This window comes from Coregonus clupeaformis, chromosome 25 (genome assembly GCF_020615455.1).
Source record: "Coregonus clupeaformis isolate EN_2021a chromosome 25, ASM2061545v1, whole genome shotgun sequence".
Taxonomy (NCBI): domain Eukaryota; kingdom Metazoa; phylum Chordata; class Actinopteri; order Salmoniformes; family Salmonidae; genus Coregonus; species Coregonus clupeaformis.
In genome coordinates, this window is record NC_059216.1 from 24,798,304 (window position 1) to 24,818,607 (window position 20,304).

Below are 20,304 nucleotides of genomic sequence, written 5' to 3' on the forward strand. Positions count from 1 at the left end.
TGAGCGTATGAAGAGATGAAAGGATGGTACCTCTGGTGTACCTTTCAATGGCTTGCTGAACTATGGTGCCAGAATATGTGCTTTCTTTAAGCAAAAGTCAAGGTGATGCTGACTTTCACTGAGAAATAACTTTATCTGGAAAGATCCATTTCACATAGTTTGAGAAGAAAGAACGATAATTGAAAGGTGACATAAGGTAATCATTCCTGAGAATTTGAATATGCAATTAAAAAATGTCAACCTATCATATTTTTGAAAGGTTATGCTTATTCTTCCATACTTTCCTCAGTTACTGAATTCTGCATTACCTAGTCTTTCATTTCTGCATTTCACGTTAAGGGTCGAAGTTGAACTTTTAGGATTGCTGATAGACCCATAAATCTCAGCACTTTATTGAGTATTTGACATTCACTGTGCATCAAAATGTGTTATAGAACTTCATCCAGATTTCCATCTGTTCTCATCTGAGTTTCATCAACTAACAAGTTCACAACAAAACCTTCCCTATAAGCAAAGAAATGCTGACGAGTTGGCACTATCCTTATTTGGCATAAATTCCCAATTACTGCATATGGTCATCTCTACATTATCTTCTTCTCATGTACACTGAGCGTACAAAACATTAAGAACACCTGCGCTTTCCATGACATAGACTGACCAGGTGAAAGCTATGATCTCTTATTGATGCCACTTGTTAAATGCACTTCAATCAGTGTAGATGAAGGGGAGGAGACAGGTTAAAGAATGATTTTTAAGCCTCGAGACAATTGAGACATGGATTGTGTATGTGTGCCATTCAGAAGGTGAATGGGCAAGACAAAAGGTTTAAGTGGCTTTGAATGGGGTATGGTAGTAGGTGCCAGGCACACAGAGGTTTTTGTCAAGAACTGCAATGCTGCTGGGTTTTTAACGCTCAACAGTTTCCTGTGTGTATCAAGAATGGTCCACCACCCAAAGGACATCCAGCCAACTTGACACAACTGTGGGAGTCAACATGGGCCAGCATCCCTGAGGAACGCTTTCGACACCTTGTAGTGTCTATGCCCTGACAAATTTAGGCTGTTCTGAGGGCAAAAGGGGGAGGGGGGGGTTCAACTCAATATTAGGAAGGTGTTCTTAAAGTTTTATACACTCAGTGTATAGTCAATCAGAGACAACTGAAACTTCATTTTAAAGTTTGTGGAGGAGGTAGGTAACCCTAAGGCAAGAGAAGCGGACCAGTTGTCGGAATTCCACAATGTACAACCTCATTTCTCTGTGGAGAAATAGAGAGCTTGTAAACTTGTAAAAGTGCAATTTAAATCTTCCACTTCAGTCTGAAAATGTATCTGAGGATTGACAATGCATTGAGATATTCCTATGTAAAAAATGAGGCAGGCAGACATTTTATTTTCTGTCTAATGACAATTCAATCAATAAATACTATGTAAGGCAAGTTCAAAAGAATTTAATCACGTTATAAGTTTAAATCCATAACTGCTCTATTGTTAAAGTTAAGCTGTTGAACATTATCTGCCCTTTGCAGGATGTCATCATGAATTAAAAACAGCAAATACAGTCTATGAATACTAAGTATCTGTATTTCAAGTTGTAGAGTAGACAAACTCAAACAAAAAAGAACATCCACTGTTAATGACACATTGATAGAGCGAGCATAATCATTTTGTTAAAAGTTTACCTTGTGTTTTGGCTTTGGACTTTTAAATATTAATACCTCAATAACGTGACAAGACGAACAATAACACAATGGCCTTCGGCATGAACAGTAACAGTTACTCTTCCTCTGTGCAGGAAACGTTTGTCTGTTTCCACGGTGACAGGACCAGAAGCAGCAGTCAGGACCAGGACCTGGTCTGGTCTCAGCACACTGCCTTGCCATGTTTCATGTTCTGGGCGCAGGTCCGACCCAGGTTGGCCCCCTCCAGGAGCAGGTCTGACAAGCGGTCCAGGCCCACGCAGGTGGTAAGGGGGGTGATGAGGCCGTAGAGCCCCCCCAGTAAGATACTGAGTGGCCAGCCTATGATCAGTAAAATCACCAGCCACACAATGCTCCAGAAACACGACCCGCAACTGGCCATCCTAGTCTGGGAGGAAGATAGGAGGAGAAGGGGAAAAATATTTACATTTTTCATTCCGTTAACAAATCAATCATGAATACAAACAATAGACAACCTGCCTCACACAAAGATGGAATTTGCAGAGTTGACAGAAGGAAGACAAATTGTTAGGCAATCTTTTGTCTATTGTATTGATTTCTCATCAAAAAGAATAGGGTAACAGTAATATTTATATTGCCAGAGCTGTTCCCCTCCCCATGTGATCAGAGCCGATTAATATCACTTCAGATTATTAGATTTTCATAATCCCATCTATATATCGCCCATAAAAATATAAATGTCATTGGCTCCCAGACATCAGATCAGATTCCCAGTGTATTGGGTGCTATGGTGATTCAATCAGAGGATATACTCTGTGACACTCCCATCTGTAATTGATGATTATCAGATTGAATGCACCAGCCCAGTTGATGTGGATGTACTTGACACTCCCCGCTATCACCATGGTCCCTACCCGCTGGGGTCAACAGGGAGTCTACTCCTACTCTACAGAAGATTGAGTGGACCTGACACTGCTCAAAGTGGCTGTGAACAGCAAGCACTAAGGATTCATTTGCGGTCAGTGTATGTAACACTCATTGGTCTGTAACTGCAGATGCAAATAAAGTATAAACTTCAACTTTATTCATTCCATGGTCTTATCTAAAATAAAATCTTCCAAGAGCTCAGTAGCGAACTGTCAGACTGACAGTTTTTTTTAAATGAGAGTGTAAAAGCCAACAATCAGATCGATTAGCAAGGCTGTTTCAGTTTTATGAGCTATTGTACACTTTCCTCCCTACTTCCTTATCTGTTCTGTGTAATATCCTGTTGTGGTGAGACAGACCGTGTGATGAGATCAGCAGCACTGGTTAATCTCGAGGTTCTCGTGCTTCAGGGAACGCCCTTCACAGTGTATCAAAAACATGAGACAATACTAGCATTCCAAAAACACTACTACTTTTCCCAGGATCCATTGGCTATTTCAACGATTTAGGATAAGATGAGCAATAAAAGTTGCTTTCATATTTTGAAGCAATATGAAAACATTTAACCATGCCTGAAGAAAAACATCCTGAGAACAGAAAAGTACAGACATCACAGCATCAAATCATACCTCTAACAGTTTACAGTCATACCTTTTTGTCTTTTAAATTCACCTTCTACAAAGACCCTTAAAGGATGTAGAGAAGCGCAGTTACAATACTTCCTCGGCACACAAACAAATGCATATAGCACTGTTATACTGCATGCAGTTAGTGCTAGTGACACATCAACCAATGGCAGTTAACGGTTAACAAGTAGAAGGGCATTAAGCAATGCGAAGTAGAGCTATGGAAACCATATTGTGGAGAATACCTGTGGAGTGAGTATAAAAGACATGTTCACCTTCAGATGTGGGAAGTTTGAGAGATCTTTAAGAAAGTGTGAGCCTGTTTTTCCTCCTTGCTTGTGGAATGGATATCAGCTTTGTTCCTGCTTGGAGCTGCCAAAGCCAAGTAAAGTCAGTCTGTATGAGTGGCCGCCTCCTCCCAGTTAACGCTAATTTACTGCAACAAGATAGCCTCTACTAGGGGAAACTGAATGCCAGGGAGGACAGCTGGAGATAAGGATATTTGGTAATTTGCGGAGGGTTTTCTAGAGGGAGGCTATGACACAATGTGTGTATTCATGGACCGGTTGCTCAATAAAATAAATTAATGGTTGTTGTAGGTTTCAAAAGTTTGTTGCACTGCACATGCAGAACCAATACAGAGAAGAATCTGGGGATTTATGGGACAAGTCTAGTTGTAAGGGATTATTTGTCATACAAATGACAATTTAATTAATTAACCCTGTAATTGTTTATGGATTATGATTCACACGGTGTATAAAACATTAGGAACACCTTCCTAATATTGAGTTGCACTCCCTTTTGCCCTCAGAACAGCATCAATTCATCGGGCATGGACTACAAGGTATCGAAAGCGTCCACAGGGATGCTGGCCCATGTTGACTCCAATGCTTCCAACATTTGTGTCATGTTGGCTGGATGTCCTTTGGGTGATGGACCATTCTTGATACATACGGGAAACTGTTGACCGTGAAAAACCCAGTAGCGTTGCAGTTCTTGACATTGAAACTGGTGCGCCTGGCACCTACTATCATACCCCATTCAAAGGCACTTAAATCTTTTGTCTTGCCCATTCACCCTCTGAATGGCACACATACACAATCCATGTCTCAATTGTCTCAAGGCTTTAACCTGTCTCCTCCCCTTCATCTACACTGATTGAAGTGGATTTAACAAGTGACATCAATAAGGGATCATAGCTTTCACCTGGATTCACCTGGTCAGTCTATGTCATGGAAAGAGCAGGTGGTCCTAATGTTTTGTATACTCAGTGTATAACTGACACATAAGAGACATATCTATTCTAGGCTGACTAGAGTACATCTGCTTCAGCTTTGATGTCGCAGAGGCTTTGAAAGCAAACATTAAAACATGTTGAATATCTAAACAGCCTTTGAAGATGACACCTGTACACTAAAACAAAACTGGATAATCGTGTTACATACATTGCTCTCACTTCCCTGAATCTAAACAATACTTTTTCTCTAGCTAGGCTGCGTTCAGGTCTGTTGAAGCACCACGACTGTACTGTGACTTGGCCTTGAGCAGCTGTGGATGCAATCTCTCCTCTCAGACAGTGGGGGTGTAGCTTGGGGAGAGGGTTACAGGCTAGCCTGACGTATGTAACAGCTAGCTAACCTCTGGTGCATGATAATGCCTAAATTCCCAGTCTGTGCTGTGAGCCTGCAGGCTGTGGACTCTCCACACTACCAGGACCAATGAGGCTATAAATGGGAGTCAGGTCAGGGTAGGCTCTAATCCACCACCACAATCTCAGTGAACTGTATGCCACTGTGTCCATTTGTTCCCAAACACTGATATGGACACTGATGATTTGAGTGGGGTTGTGAGTGATACAATGTCTGAAGTACTGGCTTCTCTCCCCCCATGGCTTCATGTGCATGGTGACTGACCTATAAATGCAGCTTAGTGGCAGCATGTCCAGCCGCTATTGGGCGAGCCAATCAGATTGACAGATCCCAGTGACCCTGTCTGGGGGAGGGGCAGAACGGAAGTGTGTAGACTGGAAGAGTAACATGACAGGGAGATTTGAAAAAGGCTTAAATAGGATGGCTGGGTGTGTGTGAGTATGTGTCTGCAAATGTATGTAGAAGATAAAAAACTCAAGATTGCATTCACATTGAGAATTATTTTACTAAAAAAGTATTGATTACAAAACAGACCATCTCGGAAAATCAAATTAAACATTATCCTCAAGGCTTCTCAAGTCATCTTCATGGCTTCAGTAGAAAAATGATTCTAAAACAGGATCATCATTTTAGCTCCAAGCTCTTTTCTAAGGGACAGTCCAGTTGGGGCCCCATCTATGGGGCCAGATAAAGCAGTGCAGGGGCCCACAGGCACGCCCCACTCTAAGATGCTTCTGCATCATCACTATCCTCTCCATCACTGTCGCTATCTCGGCCAGGGTGCTCGGGCATTTTGGGGTGCTCCTCTGGCACCTTCTCTTGGTCGCCCTTCTCTGGTGTCTCCTGTGGGGTCTTCTCTGTGCCGGCCTCCCCTGAGCACTCCTGCTCCATCGGGGTCTCTTCCTGGTTCTCCACTTCAACTGGGGTCTCAGCTTGGTCCTCGTCTGCCTGGACAGCTGCCTCTGCCTGGGTCTGCCGAGGGGGAGGCAGGAGCTTCTGCTGTTGCTGGACATGGAAGATAACACAGGGGAAGGTGAGGAATGGGGGTGTATGTAAGCAGGGTGTCACCATATCATTCCTACATTTATAAAAATGTTCATCCATATCTTGAATTCATGAGAACATGTATTGTAGACATGAGACCCTAACAGATTTTCCATGCTGTACAAAAATATATATTTCTATCACTGCTCATCTCATGTCTCATCCCCCCCCATCCCTCTCTCTGTCCTCCTGTCTCTATCACTTTTGCTCTCGTTCCTACCTTCCCTTGCTCTCTCTGGTTGAGGACAGAATCTGTGCACATGCCTTAGGGACAGGTTAGGGAGGGCACACCCTGTTATGTTTGGAAAACCAAAGTTACCTCACCTCTCCACTGCAGCCCTGCCACTTTAGGCGGGGATGAGAGAGGGGTGGGGTAGCTTAGCAGCACCCGTTATCACCCCTTCCCCCTCCTTTATTCTCCACTCCCCATGGTGTAAAACAAAAGAAGGCACTGCTCTTTTAATTAAAACTCATTCTGGTTCCCTCATCTAAAATGTTAGGCTCGTGGCCTGTTAAGGCTCAGCATGCAGAACTAAAACAATTATCTTACATCTGACCTATTTCCACCGCTGCATTAAAGTTTAAAAAAACAGCGCGAGAGACAGAGACAGAGACAGAGACAGAGACAGAGGAATTACTGTAAGAGGTTGTTTTGGAGCAGGTGTGTTTGAGGACCAGTATTAACCGGTCTCAGGTGTGGGTAAATAAACTGATAGGTGACATTGGAGCAGCTAGTTGTATCTCTCACTACTGTACTATTAGCCTGTACTAGGGGAGCTAGTGGTCTGTGCTAGGGGAGCTAGTGGTCTGTACTAGGGGAGCTAGTGGTCTGTGCTAGGGGAGCTAGTGGTCTGTGCTAGGGGAGCTAGTGGTCTGTGCTAGGGGAGCTAGTGGTCTGTGCTAGGGGAGCTAGTGGTCTGTGCTAGGGGAGCTAGTGGTCTGTGCTAGGGGAGCTAGTGGTCTGTGCTAGGGGAGCTAGTGGTCTGTGCTAGGGGAGCTAGTGGTCTGTGCTAGGGGAGCTAGTGGTCTGTGCTAGGGGAGCTAGTGGTCTGTGCTAGGGGAGCTAGTGGTCTGTGCTAGGGGAGCTAGTGGTCTGTGCTAGGGGAGCTAGTGGTCTGTGCTAGGGGGAGCTAGTGGTCTGTGCTAGGGGAGCTAGTGGTCTGTGCTAGGGGAGCTAGTGGTCTGTGCTAGGGGAGCTAGTGGTCTGTGCTAGGGGGAGCTAGTGGTCTGTGCTAGGGGAGCTAGTGGTCTGTGCTAGGGGAGCTAGTGGTCTGTGCTAGGGGAGCTAGTGGTCTGTGCTAGGGGAGCTAGTGGTCTGTGCTAGGGGAGCTAGTGGTCTGTGCTAGGGGAGCTAGTGGTCTGTGCTAGGGGAGCTAGCCTAGTTTTTCCAATTGCTGGTGTATGGTGTAGTATGGTAGTTACCTGTCTGTACTGCTGGGTGTAGTGAGGTCAGTAGTTACCTGTCTGTACTGCTGGGTGTAGTGAGGTCAGTAGTTACCTGTCTGTACTGCTGGGTGTAGTGAGGTCAGTAGTTGCCTGTCTGTACAACTGGGTGTTGTGAGGTCAGTAGTTACCTGTCTGTACTGCTGGGTGCTCTGGATCATGTGCATGTACATGTTGTAGACCAGGTTGGCCATCTCCGGCATGTTCTTGATCACCTGGTCGGGCTGGGACGAGCGAGGCTCTCTCTGAGGGAGGGAGAGAGAGATGGTTTACAGGTTATTCATTTCTCCCTTCAGTCCTCTTCAAATCAATTAGTTTAGACCACTTACTATTAATGCGGCTACGGAGTGAGAGAGAAAGGCAGCGATAGGCAGAGGGAGAAAGAGATGTGGAAAGAGAGAGAGAGGAAGAGAGAGAGGGAGAGGGAGAGAGAGGCAGAGGGAGAAAGAGGCAGAGGCAGAGAGAGGCAGAGGCAGAGAGAGGCAGAGGGAGAGAGAGGCAGAGGGAGAGAGAGGCAGAGGGAGAGAGAGGCAGAGGGAGAGAGAGGCAGAGGGAGAGAGAGGCAGAGGGAGAGAGAGGCAGAGGGAGAGAGAGGCAGAGGGAGAGAGGCAGAGGGAGAGAGGCAGAGGGAGAGAGAGGCAGAGGGAGAGAGGCAGAGGGAGAGAGAGGTGCCAAGAGGGAGAGAGGTGCCAAGAGGGAGAGAGGTGCCAAGAGGGAGAGAGGTGCCAAGAGGGAGAGAGGTGCCAAGAGGGAGAGAGGTGCCAAGAGGGAGAGAGGTGCCAAGAGGGAGAGAGGTGCCAAGAGGGAGAGAGGTGCCAAGAGGGAGAGAGGTGCCAAGAGGGAGAGAGGTGCCAAGAGGGAGAGAGGTGCCAAGAGGGAGAGAGGTGCCAAGAGGGAGAGAGGTGCCAAGAGGGAGAGAGGTGCCAAGAGGGAGTGAGATGCCAAGAGGGAGTGAGATGCCAAGAGGGAGTGAGATGCCAAGAGGGAGTGAGATGCCAAGAGGGAGTGAGATGCCAAGAGGGAGAGAGAGAGGCAGAGGGAGATGCCAAGAGGGAGTGAGATGCCAAGAGGGAGTGAGATGCCAAGAGGGAGTGAGATGCCAAGAGGGAGTGAGATGCCAAGAGGGAGAGAGAGAGGCAGAGGGAGATGCCAAGAGGGAGAGAGAGATGCCAAGAGGGAGAGAGAGATGCCAAGAGGGAGTGAGAGACAGAGGGAGAGAAAGGGAATATGCAAATAGGAAGACAGCATGGCGGGCGAGTTGAATATTCACTCAGCTGCATTAATGCCCCCTAAACATAAGTAATGCGCTGGAATTGCAGCGGTCCATTGGGCTGTGTGTGTGTGGAGCGGGGAGCAGGGGCGTTGTAAAATAAGACTGCCCACTGGGCACAGACGTCAATTCAATGTCTATTCCACGTTGATTCAACCAGTGTGTGTGCAGTGAAGTCTGTGGTTGAGTTGCACTTAACGGTTTCCCCTTAAATTGCAGTAAAATAATTTAAGGGGAAGCAGTTAAGTGCAACTCAACCACAGCATTACAATAACAATACATTAGCCAAATCACGTTTCACTACCTCATGTTATCAAGGGCAACTAAGCATAGACAAACTGAATATTACATGATTTCTCTATGTGCTTTACAACAGGTCCCAGATAAGTGTTATTATATGGTCTATAATGAGTAAGGCTCAGAGACGGATGGGAAAGACTGATTCCAAATCAGTGGTTCTGAGGAGAAAGTGGAGCGTCCGGGACTGGACTCTTTCTGATAGGTCAGTACTTAGCAAGGGGGGCACATGTGCGTGCCTAAAAGAGCTGTCCCTCGAACTGGAGCTTGCGTGCCAATGTGTGTGTGTGTGTGTGTGCGCCACGAGGTGGGGCTAGGGGGGCTTACAGTAAACCCCCCCCCAGTCTAGCACTATCCTGGAGGGGGTATGGGTTGGGGTAGACTGGCTTTGCCTGATGACCTTTGGGGGTTAATAATAGACTGTGTTCCCCCATCTGTCTGTCACAGTCTGCCTTTACTAAATGGTGTTAACTGACTGGGCCGGTGGGTAAGAGGCTGGATAGAACGAGAGAGGGGAGGAATCACTCCATCCATTGAGAATTATGACAGAGGCAGGATTAGGCTGCAGTGGGGATGAAGGGGTATGTACTATGCAGGAGCTGGAAAGGGCACTGCATAGAAACGTATGTCTATGTGTCTGAGAAAGTTTGAGTCAAAGTGTGTGCTTGTAGTAGTGCATGTGCCTAATAGTGTGTATGAGAGTGCATGTGTGTATTAGCTCGTCTCTGTGTGTGTGTGTGTACTCGCGAGCGAGTGTGAGTGTGTGTACTCACAGGCTGTCCCTGTGTGTAGTATTCGTTGGGTCTGATGTGGAGCTTCAAGGGTCTGGCAGTGAGCTGATTGAAGGCAGGAGTCAGCTCAAAGCAGTTCTGGAACAGACTGACCCGTCCAAAGATGTACAGGCCAAGCCTGGACCTGGACATGGCTACCACCAACCGCCTCACATCCCTGTGGAGAGAGCACGGGAGGGAGAGAGAGGAAGTGAGAGCACGGGAGGGAGAGAGAGGAAGTGAGAGCGGGAGGGGGAGTGAGAGAGAAATTACATTTTAAACCACTTAATTGAGTCAAAAAAAGAGCACCAGCATTGGCAATTGGCACATATTGCCTCTAAATCACTATCTACACAACCCTTCCACTCCCAAAGCAAGTGGGTGAGAAAAAGAGGGAACATTTATAAAGGAATTGGAAAGGCGCGAAAGTGACAGATGAGAGAGCAGGAGTAGGGAGGCGTTAAAGAAAGATAAGGCAGCAAAGGTGAGGAGATAAAAAAATTGAGAGGGAGGGGAGGATGGCTAGAGGAGAAAAAGCAGAGGGCAAGGAACGAGAGGGAGAGGAAAGGCAGAGAGAGGAGCGACAGACAAAAGGCAGAGGGGAGACAGAGCGAGGAGATGGGCTACTTTCTTTCCATCCAGTGGAATTAAAGGATTAGCGGGAGAGAGAGAGGGGAGTCGGGAAGCTTCTGTTTCCCTGGCTGTAATACTGCCGTGCAGTGGTGGTGTGTTTAGTAAAATATAGTTTACAGGCTGCTATACTCTGCTAGTCCTGGTCCCCAGGGAGGAGCCAGGGACATTATGGGACAGATATAAAATCAAATTAAATGTTATTGGTCACATATACATATTTAGCAGATGATATTACAGGTGTAGCGAAATGCTTGTGTTCCTAGCTCCAACAGTGCAGTAGTATCTAACAATTCAAGTAGTATCTAACAATAAATATATGTATGATAAATGCCTCATTTATCTAAGCAACCTTGATAAGACAGCGCACATCAGCAGCACAGAATTGAATTCTAATTTTAACTCCTGAGTGGCGCAGTGGTCTAAGGCACTGCATCGCAGTGCTAACTGTGCCACTAGAGATCCTGGTTCGAATCCAGGCTCTGTCGCAGCCGGTCGCGACCGGGAGACTCATTGGCCCAGCGTCGTCCAGGGTAGGGGAGGGAATGGCCGGCAGGGATGTAGCTCAGTTGATAGAGCATGGCGTTTGCAACACCAGGGTTGTGGGTTTGATTCCCATGGGGGGCCAGTATAAAAAAATATGTATTCACTAACTGTAAGTCGCTCTGGATAAGAGCGTCTGCTAAATGACTAAAATGTAAATGTAAATGTAACTCCTGAGTTCTGACTATATGGGTAAAAGCAGGGAACCAACTGTTCACACTGGGCTGGTGATCAGCCATTATGTTACAACAGCAGGTTTATCTATTGTATTCAGACCATAGCGAGGCAGTAGTTCAACCAAGACAAAGCCAGGTAGCTCCAGTCCAAGTTACAGGTAGAAATCTCAAATGACTGTATACTGTAGCATACTACTATAATAACTCAGCTGATGTAGAGTGAAACTGACGGTAAGACCTTCTCCAGCTCCACTAACACTGATCCTGTCAACATGGGCCGAGGTAAAGGCTTTTGCGTGGGAAGGAAGGAGATTTCTTTGGCTTATTCAGGGAGCTCTGGTGAGATTCTAAACAATCTTTGTCTCCGTGTGTAAAACTCTACACACAAACATACATTCATACACAGACAAGACGTGGAATGTGAAATGGACACGAGTAGACCACGAGATTAATCTACACTTGTGTGTTATGTATGGGGTGTTGTGTTAAACTGTGTGTAGGCGTGTGTGTGAGCGTACTAGTGTGTGTAGTAATCTCTTTAGTTAACAAGGCAACAACAACTCACAAGAATGTGGACCATGGAAAAGCTACCTAAAACACATAACTGCCACAGAAACAAACCACAAGAGCAGCCCTCCAATCAGCAAAGAGCCTGACAAGAGAGGAGCCAATCAGAAGCAGTCTTCGCCTGAGGAAACAGCTCTGTGTGCAGGGGTAGGGGACGCCCACCTGGGTGGTTCCTTGACATAAGCAGTCATGTAGAGGGGCAGTGTGTCTGTCAGTGCCTGTCGGGGTGTGTCTGTCTCCCTGCATGTCTTCTCTTTGGTGTGTGTGTGTCAACATTTGTGTATACCTGCACATGTGTGTGTGGTTGTGCGCCTGTCAGAGTGTGTCTGTGTCTGAGTGTGACCCTGTGTGTGTGTCCCAGTACATGTGTGTGTGTGTGTGCTGCTGTCACAGTGTGTCTGTCTATGTATGTGTCCCTCCCCGTGTGTGTCCCAGTGGGAGGGCTTCTCCTAGGCTGTCAGATCGAGGGGTCAGCTTGTCATATGGTCAGTTGCACGGCAGCGGGTTGCTATGAGCAGAGTGGAGTGAAGCGAGGTAATGCCGCCATACTGGAGAGAGAACTCAGCATGGGAGAGACAGCAGGGGGAATTTCTCATGAATCACTGCTTTCCCACCCATTCAGAAAGGCCACCAAGATATTAATTAAGTTAGCACAATCAGTCACAGAGATCCTCTCTAGCTTAAAGTATTTCTATGCTCAAAACACACAACAAGTAGGGAATGTTATTGAATTGGCCATGTTCAACAGTGGTTTAATGTCTATCATAGTACAAAGTAGACAGTTGGCCATTCAAAAATAACACTTGCAATGTGAACCCATTGATAAAACGCTCATGTCTTGGAGTTACAATACAGTATTTCTTCTCCCCTTCTGTGAATAACTAACTCTTGGACATAAGAGGTGTTTTAAAACCCACTCCACATATAAAGAGAGACAGAGAATGAAATGTGAATTAAGCAGAAGGGTGTCATCTCCTGTGATAGGTGAGACAACATGATAAACTGGTGACTCTCCCTGGCCCACATGCACCCCTTCACCACCAGCCCATCAATTTTCTCCTTTATCAGACACAGAGAAAAGGGAGTTTTGAAGTGTTTTTTTTGGCCCTGGCTTTATGCACTTGCTGCTAAGCTAGAACAGGCATCAAAGGAGAGGATGACTTATTCATCCAGCCAAAGCTCCATTTGGAGACGGTCGGCCATGTCGCGCCTCCAATAGGCCTATATCCGTAAAAACACATTACACCAGCGCACCCTCCACTATACATCACAAGGAGAGGGAGTGTGTGTGTGCGCGTCCTGGTACAGACAGCTAAAATATTTGCCTGGTGTTTAAATATGCAGCGTATTAAGGAAGAGGGGCTCGTCGGTATCTCATAACAGCCTGGAAATGAAAGGTATTTTCACAAGGTATCAATGCAGAGAGAGGGGGAGTGAGAGAGAGAGGGGGCGTGAGAAAGAGAGAGAGAGAGAGAGAGAGGGAGTGAGAGAGAGAGGGGGAGTGAGAGAGAGAGGGGGCGTGAGAAAGAGAGAGAGAGAGGGAGTGAGAGAGAGAGGGGGAGTGAGAGAGAGAGAGAGTGAGAGAGAGAGGGGGAGTGAGAGGGAGGGAGGGATGGAGAGGGGGAGGGAGGGATGGAGAGGGGAGTGAGAGGGAGTGAGGGAAAGAGGGAGTGAGGGAGGGGAGTGAGAGGAGAAAGAGCAGAAGAGAAAGGAAGAGAGGGAGAGTCAAAGAAAGAGTAATTGAGAAAAGAAGAGTAAAAGTAGAAGAGAAAAGGAGAGTGAAAGAGCAAGAGAAGGACAGAGACATGGAGACAGAAAAAGATAGTAAGAAAGAAAGAGCAAGAGAAAAATCAGAAAAAGACAGTCAACTTAACACAGGCGAGTGGTTACCAACAGGGCTCTCAAAACCTGTAATAGGCTGTTTTACAAAAACCCTTTGATGGTAAAGCTGCTCTTTATTCGATACTCTCACCCCAATCATCTTTACACAATGCTGCAGCTGAACTTAAAAATGGTTAGTGCGGTGGCACGTTCTCCTTTTCTAAATCCTCCTCAAAAGCTGATTTTATCCACCCTGTGTGTGACATGAGAAATAAGTCTGTAAAGACCTAACCAACTTTTCTGAAAATTCCACATTTATTCATACCAAGAGACTCTTTAAAAAGAGGCATTTAAAAAAAGCTCCTCTGGGGGGTAAAGTGACTGGTGTGGTGTATATCTGTTTAGTGTGTGTGTTAAAGTGTGTGTGGTAAAGTGCCTACCTCAGATGTCCCACAGCTCTGGTGCGGACCAGTGAGAGGATGATGTAGTCATTCTGCTGACCCTGAAACCTGTCCACCGTCGTCACCTAGAGAGGAACACACACATCCATGATTTAACACACAAACACGTCTTTAAATCAGGTCAATACCGGCAAGGCCGCGGGGCCCGATGGTATTCCAGTGTGCGTTCTCAGAGCATGCGCAGAACAGCTGGCAGGTATATCCACAGTAATTTTAAACCTCTATTTATCCCAGTCTGTAATCCCCACATGTTTTAAAATGACCACCATCATTCCTGTTCCCAAGAACTCTAAGGCTTCATGCTACAATGACTACCGCCCTGTAGCACTCACATCTGTAATCATGAAGAGCTTTGAGAGGCTGGTTATGGCACACATCAACTCCATCATCCCAGACCCACTCCAATTTGCATACCGCCCCAACAGATCCATAGATGATGCAATCTCAATTGCACTCCACAATTCCCTCACCCACCTAGATAAGAGGAATACCTATGCAATAATGCTGTTCATTGACTACAGCTCAGCGTTCAATACCATTGTTCCCTCCAAGCTCGTCACCAAGTTTAGGACCCTGGGACTGAACACCTACCTCTGCAACTGGCTCCTGGACTTCCAGACAGGCCGACCCCAGTTGGTGAGGGTAGGCAACATCACCTCCGTCACGCTGACCCTCAACACGGGGGCCCCACAGGGGTGTGTGCCTAGTCCCCTCCTGTACTCCCTCTTCACCCACAACTGTGTGGCCACGCACAACGCCAACACTATCATCAAGTTTGCTGACGATGATTGGTGATAGGCCTGTTCACCGGCGACGATGAGACAGCCTAACGGGCAGACCTGGCAGTTTGGGGCAAGAACAACAGCCTCTCCTTCAACGTCAGTAAGACCAAGGAGCGGATCATGGACTACAGGAAAGGGGGGGCAGCGAGCATGCCCCAATCCACATCGGCGGGGCTGCAGTGGAGCGGGTCGAGAGCTTCAAGTTCCTCGGTATCCAAATCACTTAGAACTTAAAATGGTGCTACAGAGGGTGGTGCGGACAGCCCAGTACATCACTGGGCCGAGCTCCCTGCCATACAAGACCTCTATATCAGGCGGTGTGAAAGGAAAGCCCGGAAAATCATTAAAGACTCCAACCACCCAAACCATAGACAGTTCTCTCTGCTTCCACATGGCAAGAGGTACCGGTGCATCAAGTCTGACACCAACAGGCTCCTGAACAGCTTTTATCCCCATGCCATAAAAAAGCTAAATAGCTAGCTAACAAAATGGCTAGACGGTCTGAGTCGACCTTTCTATTTTATTCTTATTTTTTCCTCTATGCACATTCACAAGGCCCTACACACACTGATACTACAACACACATACAAACATTCACTCCATCATTTGCTCACACACACATAATATGCACATACATTTATACTGACTCTACACACACACACCCACTCACATACAATCATCATATACGCTGCTGCTACTCTGTTTATCATTTATCCTGATGCCTAGTCACCTTACCCCTATACATATCTACCTCCATCGATCCAGTATCCCTGCACATTGTAAATATGGTACTGGAACTGACCCTGTATATTGTATGCTTACTTACTTTATCGCATTCTTATTTGTATATCTCGTGTGTTTTTGTTCTACCTTGTTATTTTTTGTATTACATTGTTATTGATTACTGTATTGTTGGGGTTAGAGCTTGCAAGACATGCATTTCACTGTACCTGTGCATGTGACATTAAAACTTGAAGAAACCTGCCAAGTGCTAGCGCTGAGGTGGCTGGTGTGTTTTGCAGTAGATGAGTGTATATGAGTGCATGTGTGTGTTGAGGACGGTTGGATTTAGTTCAAACGTTTACGAGCGAGTGTGAGCCTAGCTCCCTTCCAAAAAATTCAGAGAGCAGTGGATCTTCTTAGGGAGGGGGGAATGATAAGTGTTGTTCCTGCTGTAATCATGGTGGGCCACATGGAGAGGCAGGGGGTGTAATACGGCTTAGAGGGGCCCAGCCCAGGGTATTTACCTACAGTACCCAGGCTGCTTACCTGGCCCTCACAGACTCAGGGCCACAATAACACACACACAATGTAAGGGAGATTGAGGAGAGGAAAATAGCTTGGGATTTCTGAAGCCGAGGAATTGCGTGTCAGGCAAGTTGCTTTATTCCCCGGCAATCCTGTCCTTATAAGAAGCACATTTCAAATCATTCCTTTTCCTTGCAGTGAGGAAACAAGCTGATGTTGGGAGGCTTTATTGTCCAACTTACGCAATAGTGTTGCATACAGTATGCAATAGGTTGAGCTGTTCACTAAAGCAGCTAATGACGACTTTAGTTGATATAGCTAGACCCAGGCGGTCTCGATCCAACCCCTCATCCATCACCCTACGCTTTGCGCATTGCAGACAGTTCAAGACCTTACCAATGAAACATTCATAAACATTGTACCCATACATGGGTGTTGACTGGAAGGGTCTATGAGATGGAGAATGCCAGATGTGTATCCCAGTAGCAAGAGACTGGCCTCTTCCATTCTCCTGAGTGGATCAATACGCCAGAGGGAAGAGAAGAGCCATAGAGCTTCAGGAAAACAGCAACAGCTTTAAATAAATCATCCTAGTCTTTTCCATTGGTCTAATGCACTATTCATTGACTTGGGAGTCCCACAAGCCAAACCCCCTCTGAGTCCCCTTATGGGCGAGAGGCAGGCCAGGGAGAGCAGGAGGTAGAAAACCAGGAAGTGGACCAAAATGTATTTAGATCTCCCTGTTGATATTTGGAACAGGTGCAGCACCAGAAGCAACAATATGTCACTTTTACAACAGCGTGAGACATCTAGATCTGTCTGTTCAGACACCATGGCCAGTCGCTCTTAGGACCTCCAACCCACGTACCGGCCAACTGTTACCCCACAACAGCCAACACCCATCCCTGACATGCACACACACAAATACAATGTACCCACCCAATGGCATAGCCTAGCGGAAACTGAAGAGGGGAAAATATGCTGTGCAATTTCAGCCAAAATGCTTCACCATATTTTCCAGAGCAACGGCTGAAACCTTTTATTTTTAGCTATGGGCGAGAGAGCGAGGACTAGATAGAGTCCCCGGGGGCTTTTGCATTGTGTTAAGTTATTTATTTGAAATCTTCCAGGGAGGGAATTGCAGAGGTCATGACTTCACGGCAGGCAGCCAGGCACACATCCAAGGGCAGTGGGATCTGTTCTAGTGTGTACACACACACACACTAGAATTCCTGACAGAAGACACCGACCAGAAAAAACAACACTTGCTCTCTTTCTCATCACTGTCATACTGAATCTCAGCAGATGGTCACCTGATTCCAATATCCATTGCTGTATCTCTGGTCTTTCTCTGCTCCCGCTCCCCTTTTTCCCTCTTGTTCATGCGCCTGCAGGTAGCTACTGAAGACAGCATGCAGGCAATTCCCCGGTAACAGAGTGACACCGAGACTCATACAACTATATGTACAAGGACTACTTTTAACAATTTCCACAGAACATTTGACAAAAACACATTGACTTGAAGAACAGTGCAGATGCAAAGTTTGGTAACAGAATGATGGCACCAACAGCACAAACTGGCATTGTTAACAAACTTTGCATCTGCACTGTTCTTCCAAGTAAATGTGTTCTTGTACAATTTTGTTTCGAAATTGTTAAAAGTAGTCCTTGTGCATATAGTTGTATGGTTGTTTAATTTTGCAACCATTGATTTTTGTTTGACATACATTTTAAATGGAAAAATCTGAGTCTCTGTGTCACTGTTACCGGGGAATTGCCCATGCCTAATTGTCCCATCTTTCACTGAGTTAAGTGGGTTCCCAGGGCTATGCTGTGGGTAGTGAGAGGTCAGCGGCCCACAGGAGGGTGGCAGTGGTAGAGAATGATAACCATTTTTCTATGAGACCATTTTCCAAACTGAGTCCATCTGTATGAGTGTCCCTGTGTCACAGGGTTCCTTTTGATTTCCTGTTGTATTGACTGTGCCCTACCACTGTACAGGAAATGAACCCACTGGGAGAGAAGGGGAGATTGATTTCAGTGCAGGCTCTTAACATCCATCCCTCCCTCCGTCATTCTCCCTCCCTCCGTCGCAGTGAATAACAACTAGGTAAATACTGATTAACCTTATCGCTTTTGTTACAGGTTCTATCAATGTCAATCTAAATTAGCCCTGACCTGCCTATGGATGTGTGTATGATCGCTCTAAATCGAATTTTCATTAATGTGATTGTGTGCATTAATCAAATGACCCCTTAACCCAGTTAAAGTAGCAGATTAAACACAGCAAATGGCTTTAGTGTTTATAAAAACATCTATCCATCACCATTCTAAAGAAAGAGTTCTTTAACATTTCCCCAGTAACTACAAAAACAACTCCTTAAAAATGCATAGTATGTAAAAAAATTGGAGATATGTTAAACTTGCTCCCGATGCATATGTATGCGAACATTTCCTAAGACTCACTGTACTGTGGCCCACAGTGGAATACAGAGCTATTCAAATCTAGGGCCTTGAGGTGCGTAGCACAACACTGCTGATTTTCATCCCTCCTTCACTAATAAGGGACGGCTTCAGCCCTGGTTGGAACACTATCTGGCCAATCAATGACAGTTAAAGGTAACTGACAAAATAATGGAAACACTTGAGTAAATGAGGGATACAAAGTATATTGAAAGCAGGTGCTTCCACAAAGGTGTGGTTCCTGAGTTCATTAAGCAATTAACATCCCATCATTCTTACGGTCATGTACAGTGCATTCGGAAAGTATTCAGACACATTGACTTTTTCCACATTGTTACGTTACAGCCCTATGGGGGAGCCACAGGGTTCAATTCTCAGGCCGACTCGATTCTCTGTGTATATCAATGATGTCGCTCTTGCTGCTGGTGACTCTCAGATCCACCTCTACGCAGACGACACCATTTTGTATACATCTGGCCCTTCACTGGACACTGTGTTAACAAAACTCCAAACAAGCTTCAATGCCATACAACACTCCTTCCGTGGCCTCCAACTGCTCTTAAACACTAGTAAAACTAAATGCATGCTCTTCAATCGAACGCTGCTCCTTCAACATGCCCTCTTAAAACTGACTATCCTACCGATCCTTGACTTTGGCGATGTCATTTACAAAATAGCTTCCAACACTCTACTCTGCAAATTGGATGTAGTCTATCACAGTGCCATCAGTTTTGTCACCAAAGCCCCATATACTACCCACCATTGTGACCTGTACGCTCTCGTTGGCTGGCCCTCACTACATATTCGTCGCCAAACCCACTGGCTCCAGGTCATCTATAAATCACTTCTAGGCAAATCTCCAACCTTATCTTAGATCATTGGTCACCATAGCAACACCCACCCGTAGTATGCGTTCCAGCAGGTATATCTCACTGGTCATCCCCAAAGCCAACACCTCCTTTGGCCGCCATTCCTTCCAGTTCTCTGCTGCAAATGACTGGAACAAACTGCAAAAATCTCTGAAGCTGGAGACACTTATCTCCCTCACTAACTTTAAGCATCAGTTGTCAGAGCAGCTTACCGATCACTGTACCTGTACACAGCCCATCTGTAATTAGCCCACCCAACTACCTCGTCCCCATATTGTTATTTACATTATTTATTTTGCTCATTTGCACCCCAGTATCTCTATTTGCACATCATCTTCTGCACATCTATCACTCCAGTGTTAATACTAAATTGTAATTATTTTGCACTATAGCCTATTTATTGCCTTACCTCCATAACTTACTACATTTGCACACACACTGTATATAGATTTTCCATTGTGTTATTGACTGTACGTTTTGTTTTTGTTTATTCCATATATAGCTCTGTGTTGTTGTTGTTTTTAAATCGCACTGCTTTGCTTTATCTTGGCCAGGTCACAGTTGTAAATGAGAACTTGTTCTCAACTGGCTTACCTGGTTAAATAAAGGTGAAATAAAATAAATAAAATAAATAAAACAGCCTTATTCTAAAAATGATTAAATTGTTTTTTTCCTCATCCATCTACACACAATACCCCATTATAACAAAGCAAAAACAGGTGTTTAGAAATGTTTGCAAATATTGCATAAACGTAAGTATTCAGACCCTTTACTCAGTACTTTGTTGAAGCACCTTTGGCAGCGATTTCAGCCTCGAATCTTCTTGGGTATGACGCTATAAGCTTGGCACACCTGTATTTGGGGAGTTTCTCCCATTCCTCTCTGCAGATCCTCTCAAGCTCTGTCAGGTTGGATGGGGAGTGTTGCTGCACAACTATTTTCAGGTCTCTCCAGAGATGTTCGATCGGGTTCAAGTCCGGGTTCTGGCTGGGCCACTCAAGGACATTCAGAGACTTGTCCTGAAGCCACTCTCGCGTTGTCTTGGCTGTGTGCTTAAAGGT

General features: G+C 45.8%; 1 protein-coding gene and 1 long non-coding RNA gene across 2 annotated transcripts in view; both read right to left on the reverse strand.

Moving 5' to 3' along the window:
- Positions 1-1,427: 1,427 nt before the first annotated feature.
- LOC121538849 lies at positions 1,428-3,701 on the reverse strand. The gene is made up of 2 exons (XR_005995256.2): positions 3,486-3,701; positions 1,428-2,084 (listed from the first exon to the last, which is right to left on the reverse strand). It is a non-coding gene; the product is annotated as an uncharacterized LOC121538849 (long non-coding RNA).
- A 1,643-nt stretch (positions 3,702-5,344) lies between these two features.
- aqr (aquarius intron-binding spliceosomal factor) overlaps positions 5,345-20,304 on the reverse strand; it is an 81,848-nt gene continuing 66,888 nt past the window's right edge. The window contains exons 32-35 of the mRNA XM_041847960.1: positions 13,861-13,946; positions 9,687-9,861; positions 7,478-7,591; positions 5,345-5,864 (exon numbers count right to left, since the gene is read on the reverse strand). Of these exons, the coding sequence (XP_041703894.1) occupies positions 5,583-5,864; positions 7,478-7,591; positions 9,687-9,861; positions 13,861-13,946 (657 nt within the window). The 3' untranslated portion in view covers positions 5,345-5,582. The remainder of the gene's footprint in view (positions 5,865-7,477; positions 7,592-9,686; positions 9,862-13,860; positions 13,947-20,304) is intronic.